Raw genomic sequence first — 15,491 nt, 5'->3', positions numbered from 1 at the left:
TTTTATTAATTCCGATTTATTGCTTGATGAATGCTTGAAAGCAAAAATGGAAATGGAAGATATGCTGGACTTCAGTGCCATGAAACGGACAGTGAGGAAAAACTTCCATGTTCAGGGTATGTTTCTCAAGTGCAACAAATTAAGTTGGTAACGCATCATCAAAGGTTGCACAAGAAGGTGCATCACGTCCCAAAAACCCACGCTAGCTCATGCAGGCATATGACATGACCACAATGGCGCCGGCAGGTCCAGATCCAGCGGCAGCCCTATCCTCTCCGCCATGGCCTCCATGGCCGCCACCTCCATCCCCGCCTCCTCTGCAATCTCAACCACCACCTCCGCCTCCTTCTCCTCCAGAGTCTCAACCACCAAATCCGTCGCCATCTCTTTGCTAGTCTCAGCAGCCACCTCCACCACCACCTCCTTCACAGTCTCAGCCTCCTCCTCCTTTGTAGTCTCGGCCACCACCTGCGCCGACGTCTTCCATCTCCCTCTCCTCCTCCTTTGACCAATCTGCACCTCTATCCCTCCCTTACCCACATGAGCACCAGGCCCACCATACCTCACCCCATGGTCTCCATTCCCATTCCTAAGTGGACTTTGCATGGCATCCCTTGACGCTCTGATTCGCCCTGTGCCCCCCACGGTTTGCCAGGTGTCGAAAGCTCTCCCACACCGGGAACACCGCTATCGCTTCACCCACGCACCCTCCTTGGCCGACAGCCTCACCATCGATGACGCCACCTCCTTCTCGCTGTCCGGCTGCAGCACCGGCGGTGTGATCCCCCGCCACGCGTGATCGGGGTGGCACCGCTTGTACATGCATCACCTTCGGACTGGCGAACTCCTTGCCGCAAGCGGGCTTCTTCTTCCTCCACTAGGCGGCGCTGACGAAGGCGGCAGAGGTGGAGTCGTAGTTTGTTTCCATAATTAGCGTTGGGACCAGTATTCTCTTCCTCATCGGGGAAGGCAGGATTAGCGTCGACTGCATGGGTCAAGGGGAGATGCCAGCGGCGGGGGTTGCATCGTCACCATGACCGTCGAGGCCACTGCGGCGGGCAAGAGGCCGGATTGGGCCCCGGAAGAGGGGGGGGGGGGGGGGGGGGGGGGGTGGGGGTGGAGTTGCGGGGTTTTTTTTTTTTCTTTTCTTTTCTTTTTTTCTTTTTCTTTGATTTTTGTTTTTGTTTTTTTTGTGGGGCAAGGATGCCCTTCTAAAAATTTATAACACTATTAATAAAAACCATATTTATTTTAATTAAAAATAAAATATAATTTTGAAATTATTTTTTTCATCGTGACCATCTTATAATTATTTCTTTTTTCACATTTGGTCATTTTAATTTGAAACCATTAATTTTTTAACGAAGTTAGATGGCATAAGTGTATATGCAAAAATAAAAATAAAAAAAATAATAGAATATCAAAATAAGTGTTTTATGAGGGTATACATGTAAATATTAATTTTGGAAGGTATTTATATAAAATTTGATATTTAGAAGAATATTCATGCAAAAAATCTAAATTTAATTAAAAAAAATATTTTTGGAATATTTTTTCTATTTAAGTATGAAGAAGGAGGAGGAAGAGACAGCGACGAAGTAGAAGAGAATGAGTCCCCCTTGCTTTCTCTTCTTTCTCTAGGTTCTCTCCAAGAAGCCCTCCAACGTGATGGGGGTAGAATTCAAATGCAGTTGCCGCATTCCAAAGGGATGCGGTTAGAATCTAACAAGGATGCGTGAATGCCAACAGCTATATTTTTCGATAAATAACAAGGATTTAGTAGATCCACTATGTCGTCCATGGAAAAGGCCATGACTACACGAACTGCCTACCTATTTTTAACAACTATGAGGAGGTTGAAGAGAAAAGGAATTTATTATGATGTTATTCCACCAAAAAAAAAGGATAAATAAAAGCCAGAGAATAAAAAAATAAAAAAATTGTATTGTTGCTCTAGAACTCATTTCTAATGCGAGGAATGTATGATATGCTGTAAATTTCGGACAAGGTGGTGAATACTTGGTCACACGTGGGGCAAACTAGCCACAAGCATGAAACGTTTGGAAAGTAGATGTGGAGAATTTCTTGAATTTTCTTTTGTCAGTAAAACTTAAGCATGTTTACACCACATTCATGATTAGTTCATCCTAGTTCAACATGGACAGGATAAGTGAGAACAATAATCTATTGCCAGATATCAGCACCACACTACAGAAAAAGAGGTCCGTACAGACAAGCGGCGTCTGTCGCGCTCCGAATTCGAGGCGTGACACCCTTAGAGTTACGCGGCCGTGGCATACGGCCGACCCAAATGAGTTTGGGGCATGAAAATATCAGAACCTTTTTTCTCATAAGACTTCTTCATGTAACTGCTAAAAATGTACCTTAACAAGTTTGATAAATCAACAAATATAGTAGTAGGTCTTTCGTATTTTCTATAATAGCATGGCACGTGTATAGGTTGGATTCATATGTATATACGTAGCATTAATGTATGCATGTGTGTATTTATATATGCATGTGCACATATACATATATATATATATATATATATATATATATATATATATATATATATATATATATATATATATATATATATATATATATATATATATATATATATATATATATATATATATATATATACACAGATGGATGGATGGATGGATATTGAGTGGCTTGCCACCCCTTGTCCACCCCAAAAAGAGGGGGGAAAAGGAAAGAAAATAGAAAAAGGGAGAGAAAGATATAGCTCAAGTAATTAGTAGAAAGTGTTCTTTTTCAAGGCTTATAACAATGCTATACTTGGATTTTCAATAGAAACAAATCCAGCTATGAAAGTAGGACATGAGACGGATGCAAAGAGGCTCGGCTTTAACAATCTAATCCCATTCATGGAAGTTTTGATTAATCCACTTCGGTCCAAACTCCAACAAACAATCCGATATCATCATAGAATTTTATTGCTCATTGATGTCCAAGAAACAATGATACTTCTGGTGTTGAACTCTTGCATGGTTTGAATACTATATATTATTTGTCAAATGCTACAAGTAACCAAGAAGATCAATTATTTCTATTTAAGAGTTTGAGGGTCCTTCCATTCGGATGTAGTCATACATAATTCCCTGAAAGGGGCTCTGGCTGTTAGGCTGAGTGAGAAATATCGTATTATCACCTTGAACAAGCCAATTATTTTGTATATTGATATTGTACAACCAATACAATCCATGGATTCCATGTCTCGCAATTGCATTATCCTTGCCATTCAGCTCTGCTGTAAAGTGAGGAGGATTTGCTTTCAAGTTGTTAAAATGAACCTTAGCCAAACATAGAGATCAAGTTAGTTCATCCCAATATAGTTATCACGTCATAAATTTGAGTGAGAAAGTTTCATGAGCATACTTGTAGTTTAGAATGAGTAGCAGATGCAAGTGCTACTCGAAGATTATAACTTCCAGATGGATTAACACTATCAAGATGAAACTTAATCTGCCACGTGGTTGGTTTATATGAGTTCTGATCAGTCTTCCTGAAAGATAAGAACAATTACAAATCAATTTCATTCAATGCTGACGCAAAGATGTAATCTGGAAGGAACTTATTACTTGATAATGAGAGAAAATCATAATTACTTCAAACGTTTACAGAAACAGACATGAAGAAGACAAAAGAACTTGTCCAACTTGGTGCTAATGCTGTAATTATTTTATATGCATTTGTAAATGTGGGAAGGCAACATGTCAAACACTAAAAACACATATATCTAATTATATATAGTAAAATTGTCCAATGTTTATCAAAAGAAGGATCAGTTCCAATTTTGTTTTGCTTGCCCACACATCATAAGTCGCAAATGATTAACCATGAAAATACTAAATGGCGAATCAAAATAAATGCCATTCTAAAGCTTGAAAATTGAAATAGCCAAGTATTTGCAAATTTGAAGTCTATTTCCAACCATATGAGTAATTACAAGGCAGAAGAGTATTAACAACATAATTTGGCAACTAAGATCAAACCAATTAAATGAAGAAATTAGGGTGTTAAAAAAGATAAATCAGCCAGTGAACCTATAAATTTCTTCAAAATTGTTGAGCTGAATCTCCTCTGAAAAGAGCATAAATTAAGGTTGAGGAAATATTACCTGGTAACTTGAGCAAAGAACCAATCATTCTTATAGTCGCTTTTACCAATTGTATAGACAAGATCTCTGTCTGGATATAAATCAGCATATCTTTCCCATAGACCATATTGTCTAAATCTGTAAAAGCAACGCAGGAGATTCTGTTTAATAATAAAATAAAGTACCAATTAAGAATACGACAGGTGTTCGACGCTAAAATAGGACATGATGATGTCAAGTAGAACCCTTTTTTAAAAAATACTTGCATCGAGTAGAGTCAAAGCAAAAAATATTGCCCTTCCTATGCCAATGCTGATCTCCAAAAATGAAACTACACTACTTTTGAAAAGATAATATTTATACCTATTAGCTGGATCGTTGATGTAGAGTCTGTTAACATATTTAGGATTTGGATCTGGAATATAGAATTCAGCAGCAGAACGGTCAGGGATGCCTATTTCCCAAAAGGTGACATTATCTCTCGGGGGTTCATAAATAAGGTCGCCCAAATCAACATTATTTCCTGTTTACAAAGGTTCAGAAATCATGAGATTTCCATAACAGATAATAATAATCAAATGATCACCAAAAGAACAATGCATATGGTTAATGTACAATAACCTGAGGTGATTGTTATGGTTGCACTATATTTGTAATCCCCAATAAAGCCTGGAACCCATGCATAAAGATTATATTGTCCGGTTCGGACATTTCTAATTGAAAACCCCCCATTGGCATCTGCTCTGGTCCAAAATTGGTATCCCTGATGCAATCAAAGTACATAAGATACCAGGATATGCTCATTTATGGCCCGAACTTTGCTAAAACAAAAATAGAATGTAAAAAATATCATTATGCATTTTTTTTTTAAAAAAGAAACTAAACTTGAATGGTTAACCTTGCATTCTCTTTGCCACGATCCTGCTTCTCCTGGTAAAGCCAAACCAACATAAGAACCATTTGCATATATGTCTTCACCATGTATGTACCTGAGGATAATATCCCAATTTAATTATATGAAAATCGTTGCACCAACCAGTAAGCCCATTATTATGCCTATTATCCCTAGGGATTAATGCAAACCACGATAACAATGCTCATTTATAGAAAGTAAACCCATATATAGTTATTGTAATGGCTTATTCTTATTCATAAAAAAAAAAATTTCCTTCATCACACAAGAATAATATTAGACTTGATGAATTGTATTTTTATGCTCTTTATTATAACTGAAACCAGAAGAGCTAATAAACTTCTAAAAAAAAATATATGAAGTGGAGAACCAAACCTACCTATCTCGAACTAGTAATTTACCACTAACAGAACCTCTTTGTGAGCTCTTTTCGAAGTCCTTTGAAACTGGAAAGCTATAAGGCCAACTCTCGACTTCTCTCTGCATCTGAAATACAGAATAGAAGTACGGAAGTGTTAGCATGATCCAGTTACACAATATTAATTATAGCAATACCTTTCATATGTAAATTCAGTATGAATTCATGTATTTACTCTAAAAAAGGCTTCAGTTAATTCCTTAATAGTACTACAATATAAAACAGTTGCTCAAATAATTCAATTTTGTTCAGAAAAATTGAATACTTAGCATGAATAATTTCAGAATTTATAATAACACAGAAAACCATGCACATAAATATTTAGAGAAAGTTCTTGGATTACAAAGGTTTGGTTCAATAACAAAAGTTAGCCTATATGTATAATGGTCAAGCCATTGTAAAACTTTCATCAGATAGTCCATCCGCTTTTTTTTTCGTTATTATCATTTTTGAAAAAGTCGACGTGGGAGCGCACTAATAATTTCATAGAACTGATGGAAGAATCAGCACATGCATGATTCAACCACAAGGCCACTCCTGTTTGAAAGAAGAACCAGCAATTAAATTATCAAATTGGCTAGCAATTTCAAAGTTAATATAGTAGTAGGGGACGACCTGAATTCGTAAACATTGGAAGATAGCACTTCATTTCTAATATGCTAATAAGATTATATAATAACCTGCTTTTTCGCATCCTGCCAGAGTATTTTTGGATCTTTCCCATCTGAAGCGGAATTAAGGTAAACAAACACGGGGCCAAAAACTTTTTTCCAGTACTCTCCGTAGCTGAATTTAGGTGATTGTCCGGAGTAGTGAGAGCTGACAAATATCTGAATACAGCGAGAATACAAACATATTAAATATTCATAATGATATTTAAATCATAGGTATAAAATGCTGCAAAACCAAAAACAAAAAAATTTCAAGTCATTGTATCAAAGGAGTCTTTATTAAGCAGTAACAATTTCCATGGAATTTAACATATAATCTTTATTGTAGCCGTCGACATGGAAGAAACAGATATATCTTAGATGATATGCATTATGAATTAAATCATCAAGATGCATTATGCATTATGCATTAAGTCATCAAGTATCACATAAGAATCATGATTCTAGAATAAAAGGAGCAACACTCTGAAGCGAAAAATATATCTGACAAGATATTGTATATTCAACCAAAGATAGTGGTGTGTGTTGTGTATAGGGAGGGAAAACCCACATACAGAATTGCCTGCACCAAATCAATTGGTAACACTTTCCAAGACTTAACCATAGAACCCCCATCATTTGAAGGAGGGATACAACTACAGGGCTATAGTCCAGTTTGCTATATAATTGCCACACATATAGATTAAGTAGATTGAAGACAAAGAAGCTAAACCTACAAGATTATAATTGTAAGTGATGAAATGAATTCCTAGGCAGAGGAAATGATATTTCAGGTTATCAGAAACTCTAAATTCTAGATCAAGAACTTTCCTAAAAATATCTTTTTTTGATGTAAACTGTCCTGAAAATATCAACAAATATCTAGTAGAACAATTTTAGCTGAAAAGCCGTGACATTTTTTTTTTTTTGGAGTGGCATCTTTTAGAAAACAAAAAAATGTGTAATCAAACTTGTGATCTAAATCCAAAAGGATACCATATCCTTTCCATTTGTCATTGAAGTAAGAATCCCAAAGACAGTAAAGAGGAAAAAGAAAAGAAACATCGAATAACCACAAGAAGATTGAACTTGTGGCAATTGCAAAATCAATTATATATAGATGAATCTCAAGCTAATGAAAAGCATGTCATAATTTGAATGCTTTGTAAGTTGAAGTATGTAGCAAGATATCAATTGCCAGCTCGGTTGTGATGCAACGGTTATTGACACAGCCACCTACAAAGTAGTAGAATTCTCTATATGTCCACATTAATTTTTGCATGTCCTCTCGTTTGTTATTTGCAAACAAAAGGATACTAAAATCTGGATTATAATTTACTTAACCAAGGAGGAGTGTCATAATCTAATCTACTTTAAGAAGTTGTAAATGATGCCAACAGGACTCGTGTCCATTGGTTTGCACCTCTCTTCTCAGCCCACATGCTAGAAAGAGGTTTTCAGTTTGATCCCTCATGGAGGCAATCCCACCGTACTTCTCAAAAAAGAAAAAAGAAAGGCTATGAATAGCGTATCAAGCCATATTAAGAGTATGTACAAGAAGATGATATGAAGAAAATCCATCAATGATAACATATTGACATTGTAAGTTAATGTATATAGTCTTTTGACAAGACCATTGTGTCTGAAGCTTTCTATTATGAAGGAGAAGCTGAAGCTAGAAAAAATACCAAATTCAAAAAGTTATGATACTTACAGCAAGGGTTGTAGGACCAACATGAGAGGTTAGATCCTGCTTAACAGGCCCTCCTGTTCGGGCCTCATCGCTGGGTGTGATCTGCCAGAAGCCAATTGGAGGATCAAAGCTTATCCATCCATGGACCTTGTTGTCTTGATCTTCGATGGAGTATTGATACTTGTCATCCACCTAGAAGGACATTTTCTTAAATCAAATGCCATGTACGTAAATGGTAATGATAAGCTTGTAATAGGCTTTTCTATAACATCTTTAGTTTACCTCTCCTTTGAGGTCTGGATTAATGGGGTTAGTGAGGAGGACAGCCTCAGGGTATGCTAATTGCTGACATCTTCCAGGCATGCGATCATCAGGCATGGGCATGATCCTCTGCCTGTTATCTGATATTGCCATGTAATGAAACCTATAATCATATACAAAATGGATAAATGCATTTACGCACAAATATAAAGTAAAATGATTAGAGATTAAATGAACACGCCCGCACGGATCGTCACAGAATTCCTCCGTTTAAATCTATATAAATCTAATCACAAGTACCACAATTGGCCCGTAGTCAGCCCTAATGGATCCGTGATGCAGTGTTCCCTAGTCCACATAACCGTTACGGGTCGAATCCGCTCTGATACTATTTGTAACAATCCAGGACCTCATCCAAAATAGCTAACCAGAAGTTATTATTTGGGTTTCTTAATCCTATATAAGTACTCAAGATCTACTCGGCGAATAACTGATGCGGAACTAAACACACGCCCGCACGGGTCCTCACAAACTGAGTTAAAAAGAGGGTGAGCCTTAATACAATGGGAAGATTACTCCCCCATGACCTAGAGATCATATGAAAACATGAAAGCATTATGAAGACTGCTTACTTGTCTTTCCTGAGCTTGAAAGCGACCCTAAGTACCCCTATATCGAATTCAGGCCATCCTTCCAGGTGTTCGAAGATTGCATAGGTATAGAATCCTGAGCTGCCACGGAGCACAACAAACCTAGAAACTTCTATAACTATCAGTATCTCATAACCTTTTCAACTGCAAGAGGAGAAAATATGATTAGAACTTGATGCACCTTTTGTCTAGGTTTAATGGGATAAGCGTGCCATTGAGGGATGGAGTCCATGTTCTTGTGAATGAAACTTCTACCTGCTCTTCGCTCTGAAATATTGTTCTAAAATTTGTTCCTTTTATCCTGTAAGACAATTTAAATGACTTATGAAATTTTATATTCAATTCAAGGTTAGAAAAGAAAAAATAAAGCGGCAGAAGAGATTCGCTCACCGATCAAATTTTCCAGTCCAGAAAAGACTCCAGTACCTAAACGCTCAAAGGAAGGAAGGTTTACTGACAACATTAAAATATGAATCCTTACAAGAGAAAATAGCATCTATATCGATCAGTCCTATGTTCATCCAAATTGTTTCATGAAAGTCGCACTTAGTCGAATATTATGCTCACTCAAGAACCAAATCTAGAAACTGTAGGAAGTTAGCAGGTGAGTTTTGGGGCTCCAAGGATTTTCACAAGCTCAATATCTAGAATGCTCCGTAAGTGAAAAGAAACTTGGCATTCACAAAAATGTCGAAAATACATCAGAAGTCCATAAGAAATTTCAGAAAATAATAAGTTTACAAAGGAGATCAATTAAAATGATGGTTCCTGCATGAGGCTGTATTTGGATTTTTATTTTTCTTTTTCATTTTCATTTACCATCACACTTTTCTTAAATTTTTTAAATCAAGAGCATTTCAGTAGGAGCTTCACTACTGAAAAGAGAAAATACAAACTTAAGAACATTTAGATAACTGGGAGGGGGAAACCATCAAGTTCAAAATTCCTAGTGAATTAAGAAGTTTTCAATTTCATAGTTCTGAAATTGAATATTTCTGCATCAAAACAACCCAACACCCAGTTTTACAAAACCATATATCATATATATTTTTTTCAAAGAAAAAGTAAAAGGTAAAGATACAAATCTCATGGTTCCACATTACACCAACGTGCATCTATGGCACGAGTAACAAAAGATTAAAAAAAAAAAAGCTTATAGCATCAATACCCAATATTTTATTTGACAAGTCATGCTATATTCTCAAAATTCATGAGCTGTTGGATATAGAAAATTTCAGAATCATTTACTTTATGAATAAATCCAAACTAATTGGAGATTCGAAGATTATTGTAACCATGATGCTACCTACCCTCTGTTATCTTCTACATTACCAACTTCCAGCAGATTATCAACACCATTATATCGAATGCCTGTCACAATCCCACCAGGATTTGATAGCGTCAACTGAAGAATGCCATTATCTATGATCACCTGCATTCATGCTCCTTCAGCACCACCTTTTACGCATTCATTCAATATAAAACTCAACAGCATCACAATCAAAAGCAAGGAATCATCACGTACATATTGATCTTGAACAGCAAGTCTCACATCGGTAGGTGACCCAGCTTGTGAATTGTTGGAGAACTGCTGTCCGCTTGCATTAGTAACAACCTGTAAATAAAATGCCAATCTTTCAAGGATCAAGAATAGTTGTCAAATTCTTCAAAATTTATATTATAGAAAATTTTTATAACTCCATCACATTCCCAGGGTAAGAATTTACTACAACTTAGACTATAAATTGATCCATTTTTGACCTGTTTTATGGTTTCATCATATGAACCAGTAAAGGCTTTCCGCATCATCCCTGGAAGTTGTTTTATGGTTTGATGTAATTGGTTCAATTAATCAATGATGGGTGATGAATGAATGGGACACATTAACAGCCATGCTGCATAACTGACCGAAAACAGTGGATGATTTAGTTTTGAATACTAAGCAAAAGCACAAATTATATGGATTTGAAATTTATCGCATATAGGAGTCGAAGCAAGCAACTTAATTTGAAAAAAAAAAAGCTCAGGGATTTTTTGAGTATACATATTTATAAAATCAAAAGAATAACCAATCTTGATGTAGAAACATATATATCTGCGCCAGAATTTAGAGAGGAATAAACTGATTGACTTTATTATACTGCTCATCATCAACTAAGCTAGTTTCTTAGTCTTCAGATATGACGAAACTATATAATTATTTGTCAATATATGATAGGATTCACTTAACTTTATTAAGCATAATTATGAATCCATGTTGCACTATAATATACTTGCACATAGAAATTATTAAGAGAGTAAACGAACAATTCAATCTTGAATAGTTCTAGAAATTAATTATTCTTTATATCAAAGTTATAGCTTGATGACCATTGGATTTATTCGACAAAAAATTGTACATGTATAAATTCAATTTTGCATGAGAACAAACCACCATAAATAGGTTATAATCAATCATAGGGCTACTTATCATTGAAGATACTATCAATTTACAGCATGACTTTTATGTGGTTTTCTTTCTTCTTTCTGATATGTACTGTGGATATAAAGCTAGAGCATTGCTGGTCTCTCAGCAAATCCAAGATTAGCTGGATCTGAATTTCTTGATGTATATTATTTCTACGCCTCTACTTGCCAAAATTATGTGACTGAGCTAGTAGCTTCAGAAATAATGATTCTCCAACACTGAAAAAACACACAGAGAGAGAGAGAGAGGGGATGGGGGGCGACGCAAACCTGCAATACTAAAATTGCTGAAAGTAACCAAAAAGGAGGCATTCTAGGAGTATGCTTGCCAGGCCCTGTTCTGTATTTTGCAAAAGCATGAACAAAAATTAGGTTAATCAATCATTAAGATAATTTGAGACATAAAATAGACCATTAATATTTTATTTGCATATGAATCAATTAAATAGCATATAAATTCAACGTTATATGTGTAAAATGGAAATAAACGAGCATGCTTTTATATATAGGTCCGTACTATTCATACCTGTAAAGTCGGATTCATATGTAAACAGATTCCTGAAAATGTCAATAACAAAGTTTATTATTATTATTATTTTCATTATTTTAACAGATTATAATAATGTTCTTGATTTATCTTGCTTGTTCAAAAAATCACAAACCTCTCTACTCCTACTAGAGAGCCAGACATATAGAAAGTGAGCCAACAAAACATGGAAATAGAGAAAAAAATGGAGAGAAGAGAAAATAAAAGCAAAGAGAGTAAAATTAATCTGTAGGCATGATAGCTCTGATTCCATAATATAAACTTTAAGGAATAATTGACTCATAGGAAGATGAAGCTGTTATTTCTTAATACCAGTACCTTGTTACAGCATGAAAAGAACTGGATGTGCTCCTTGCGCCCACCAACAACACCTTGGTTTTCCAGGCTTTTGAATGAGTTGGGGACAATTTGTTAGATTATCACTGTTAGCTAGACTTTTTATATTGTTAATAAGATTCTTCATATAAGATGAGGCAATAATTAGATAATTTGGCTTTAAAAGCTATTTGGGTAAACTAATAAAACATAAATTTGTATATAAGGCATGCAACCATATGCACATCTTTGGCCATCAAAGAGCATAAACGTTGTAACCCCCCGCCCGTTACCAAAATAAAAAGTAATGATTCCCGGTTCATAACATGCATGCAAACAATCATCTTGCCAGGATAAGTTGATTGTGAAGTTGCCAAATCCGCAGTTGTAGATTTGGTAAACTTTATATTTGCACTTCACGGGAGCCTGAATGAGGACAGCTAGATTATGAGTTTGTTTGTTAATTTTTATCTCTGAATAAATGCATGCAAGCAAAAACGGAATGAAAGATATGCTGATTTCAGTGTCCATGAAGCAGACAATGAGTAAAAACTTTCCATGTCAAACCTGCTACCTTGCTTGAATTAGATAGGGGTATGATTCTCAAGTGCAACGTAGACAATATTTTAGAGCAATGACAAATTAAGTTAGTAATGCATCATAAAAGCCTAAATAGGCTATCAAGTGGACGAACCAAGGGTGCACAAGAAAGTGTATCACATCCCAAACCCACCACTCATGCAGGCATGTGACATAACCACATATTCCACCAGATATAACCCTATGAAGTACATGAGGCCTACTAATGAACAAAACATCAACAACATAATCATCATTTTCAAGAACAAAATAAAATAAAATAAAATAGTCCATTACGTTTATGTAACAAAAATAGTTCAACCACAATGTTCAAACATTCAGTGGTATTAGAGATATTTTAAATCCTCTTCGCCTCACACTACTAAATTCTGAACCTCCGTGGCTGTGAAAAGAAAGACAAAAAGTGTCATGAGCTAATATAAATAAATTAATTGATTGTTAACAACAAATATTCTATAGCAATTATAACCATTGGATAATATTAAAATATTATCATCATGAAAGACACATGCCGGTTATCCATAACTTGAATTTTATTTCCATCACTCAAATGTTAATTCCTTTCGATAGTGGTTCATTATCAACAATTTATAATTATTTCATAACGTATGATACGGTTGGATTCGGCCAATATCTTGGGTAGCGTTTGCCATATCAACCCAAACAACATGGTTCAGAGGATACTGATCCATATAAGCTTCTGACAATACGGTGCGGCATACGTCGCCGCCGCCTCCATGGAGAAACATGAGCACCGAAAGCTGGTGCTTAGGGAGCTTAACTCCCTCATCTCCGGAGGAACATGAGCACCAAGCCGATGACGCCGGGACCCAGGCGAACCAGCGGTCGAACATGGTGTAGACGGAGACGGCGTCGGGTCTGAAGCCGCTCATGACGGTGCGGGCCATGCTAAGGCCCATCGAGTGGGCCTGGAAGATCTGCTCGCGGATGGCCTGGAAGGAGTGGCAAGGGTTCGAGTCCACGAAGACAACGTCGTCCGAGATGAAGATCTCCGAGGAGTCCGGGTCGGAGGCGTTGAGGCGTGCGTGCGTGATCATCAGGTACTGGCCCCGGACCAGCGTTGGCAGGACGGCTCGCGGCATCTTGGATGGCTATGGGTTGATGAAGCCCAGCTGGGGCGCGATTGCCGCGATCTGGTCGTGGGCCCCGGCCCCGGGAGACGTAGCCGTGGTGACCCCCTCGTAGGAGACGTAGCCGTGGATGGTCTCGACGTGGTCGGGGTCGTCGGCGCGGTACAGTGCCATGGTGACCCACTCGTAGGAGACGTGGCCGTGGTGACCCACTCGTAGGCACGGGAAGAAAACGCCTCCTCTGGATCCGGCCACGGACGCAGAGCAGGCGCGGGCGGAGCACTCGCGCGGTCTTCCTCCTCCTCCACGGGAGTCGCCGCAAACAGAGAACCCGCGCGTAGGATGAAGAAAAAAAAATTTTCTGGCGTTTCTCGGCCTGGGAGAGAAGGCATGGGAGGGAGGACACCTCTAAGCCCACCACGTGAAGCAACAGAGGGCAAACAAGACAACACCTCTGAGCCCCACGTGATTTTTTTTTTTTAAAGAGTTAAAAAAAAAAAACATATCATAGCCCCTGAGCATCCTCGTAGGCCGGCGTCACCTTTCGATCGAGAATTAAATAAAAAATAAAAAACTAAAAAATAATTAAAAGAAGAAGAAAGAAAGAAACCTAAAAATTTATTAGAATTTCGAAGAAGGAAACTTTGAAAGCTGCCGAGGCTAGAGCCCTCGCTACCTTCTAAACGAGACATGAGAAATAGAGGATTTACGAGCGACGATGATGACTATAAGAAAGATGGAAGAGAGGACGGCAATAAGTTACGTGATCAGTGTCAGGAGCAACAAAGGCCAAAATGGGGATCAAAGGAAACAAGGGATTGGAGAGAAAAAAAAGACAATTTTTTTTTTTTGCTAGCCTATGATACTATGTTGAAAAAGAAGAACAAGAAAAGAGAAGTTGATGTCCACTCTACCGCCTTGAGTTTGAGAAGGAATGTTAGGATCATTATAGGACCAATGATTCTAACATCAATGTCGATCTCCTTTCCGCCTCTCCCTCTCACCTTTTTTAGATTTGAGGCCTAAATAGGCCAAAAATAAGGAAAATGAAGGAGGTCATGCCAAATTTTTATCGTTCAACATGACTTCATGATATATTGTAAATTTAAGGATGATCTATGAAAAATCAAAAATTCACTTTTTTTCATAAATCATATGATTTTTATATTAAAGAATATATTTTTAGACTAAAAATAATATAATATTTTAAAAATCTCTATAAAATTGGCAACATGATTTGGGTATGCATGTTACTTGCTATCTTAATTCGTTAGCAATTTATTTAGACCTGGACAACATGAACTTAAGCTCAAATTGAAATAAATTTAAAAAATAAGTGGCAATTAGTACATAACCATGGGTTTAAAAAAATATCAGTAGCACCTTTGGTAGGATGCTACACTAATTCAAATTAAAATTAATTTTCTAGATACATAGTTTATTACTAAATATCATTTTATTATTTAAAAAATGATTAAATATATATATAAATCAAAAAATGTTAAAATTAGTATTTTGTATAGATAATGTAGGAGTATTTTCTGAAGTATTTTAAAGATTTTTGCATTCCAACATAAATTCACTATTTTTTTAGAAAATTAATTAAATAATTATAAATTTATATAAAAATACTTGAAATATGTTCGTCAAACTTATAGAAATGGATTCAGAAAAGGAGGAGCAAAAGTGCAACATAGGTTAGGATCATAGTGTGATCCTATCGGAACAATACTATTGGAGGTGCAAGTGGTACGGTAT

General features: G+C 36.7%; 1 protein-coding gene across 1 annotated transcript; it reads right to left on the bottom strand.

Moving 5' to 3' along the window:
• Window positions 1–2,993: 2,993 nt before the first annotated feature.
• LOC103701173 (probable rhamnogalacturonate lyase B) lies at window positions 2,994–13,745 on the bottom strand. Its single transcript, XM_039115220.1, has 16 exons — window positions 13,302–13,745; window positions 10,240–10,329; window positions 10,025–10,146; window positions 9,105–9,140; window positions 8,896–9,015; window positions 8,697–8,816; window positions 8,086–8,227; window positions 7,825–7,995; window positions 6,141–6,290; window positions 5,422–5,528; window positions 5,028–5,118; window positions 4,751–4,892; window positions 4,493–4,652; window positions 4,151–4,267; window positions 3,409–3,535; window positions 2,994–3,323 (listed from the first exon to the last, which is right to left on the bottom strand). The coding sequence occupies exons 1-16, from the start codon at window positions 13,743–13,745 to the stop codon at window positions 3,084–3,086; spliced, it is 2,379 nt and encodes a 792-aa protein (XP_038971148.1). The 3' UTR covers window positions 2,994–3,083.
• Window positions 13,746–15,491: the final 1,746 nt, after the last annotated feature.

This window comes from Phoenix dactylifera, chromosome 17 (genome assembly GCF_009389715.1).
Source record: "Phoenix dactylifera cultivar Barhee BC4 chromosome 17, palm_55x_up_171113_PBpolish2nd_filt_p, whole genome shotgun sequence".
Classification (NCBI taxonomy): domain Eukaryota; kingdom Viridiplantae; phylum Streptophyta; class Magnoliopsida; order Arecales; family Arecaceae; genus Phoenix; species Phoenix dactylifera.
Note: the sequence above shows the minus strand (reverse complement) of the source record. Positions and strands in the feature narration are given on the sequence as shown.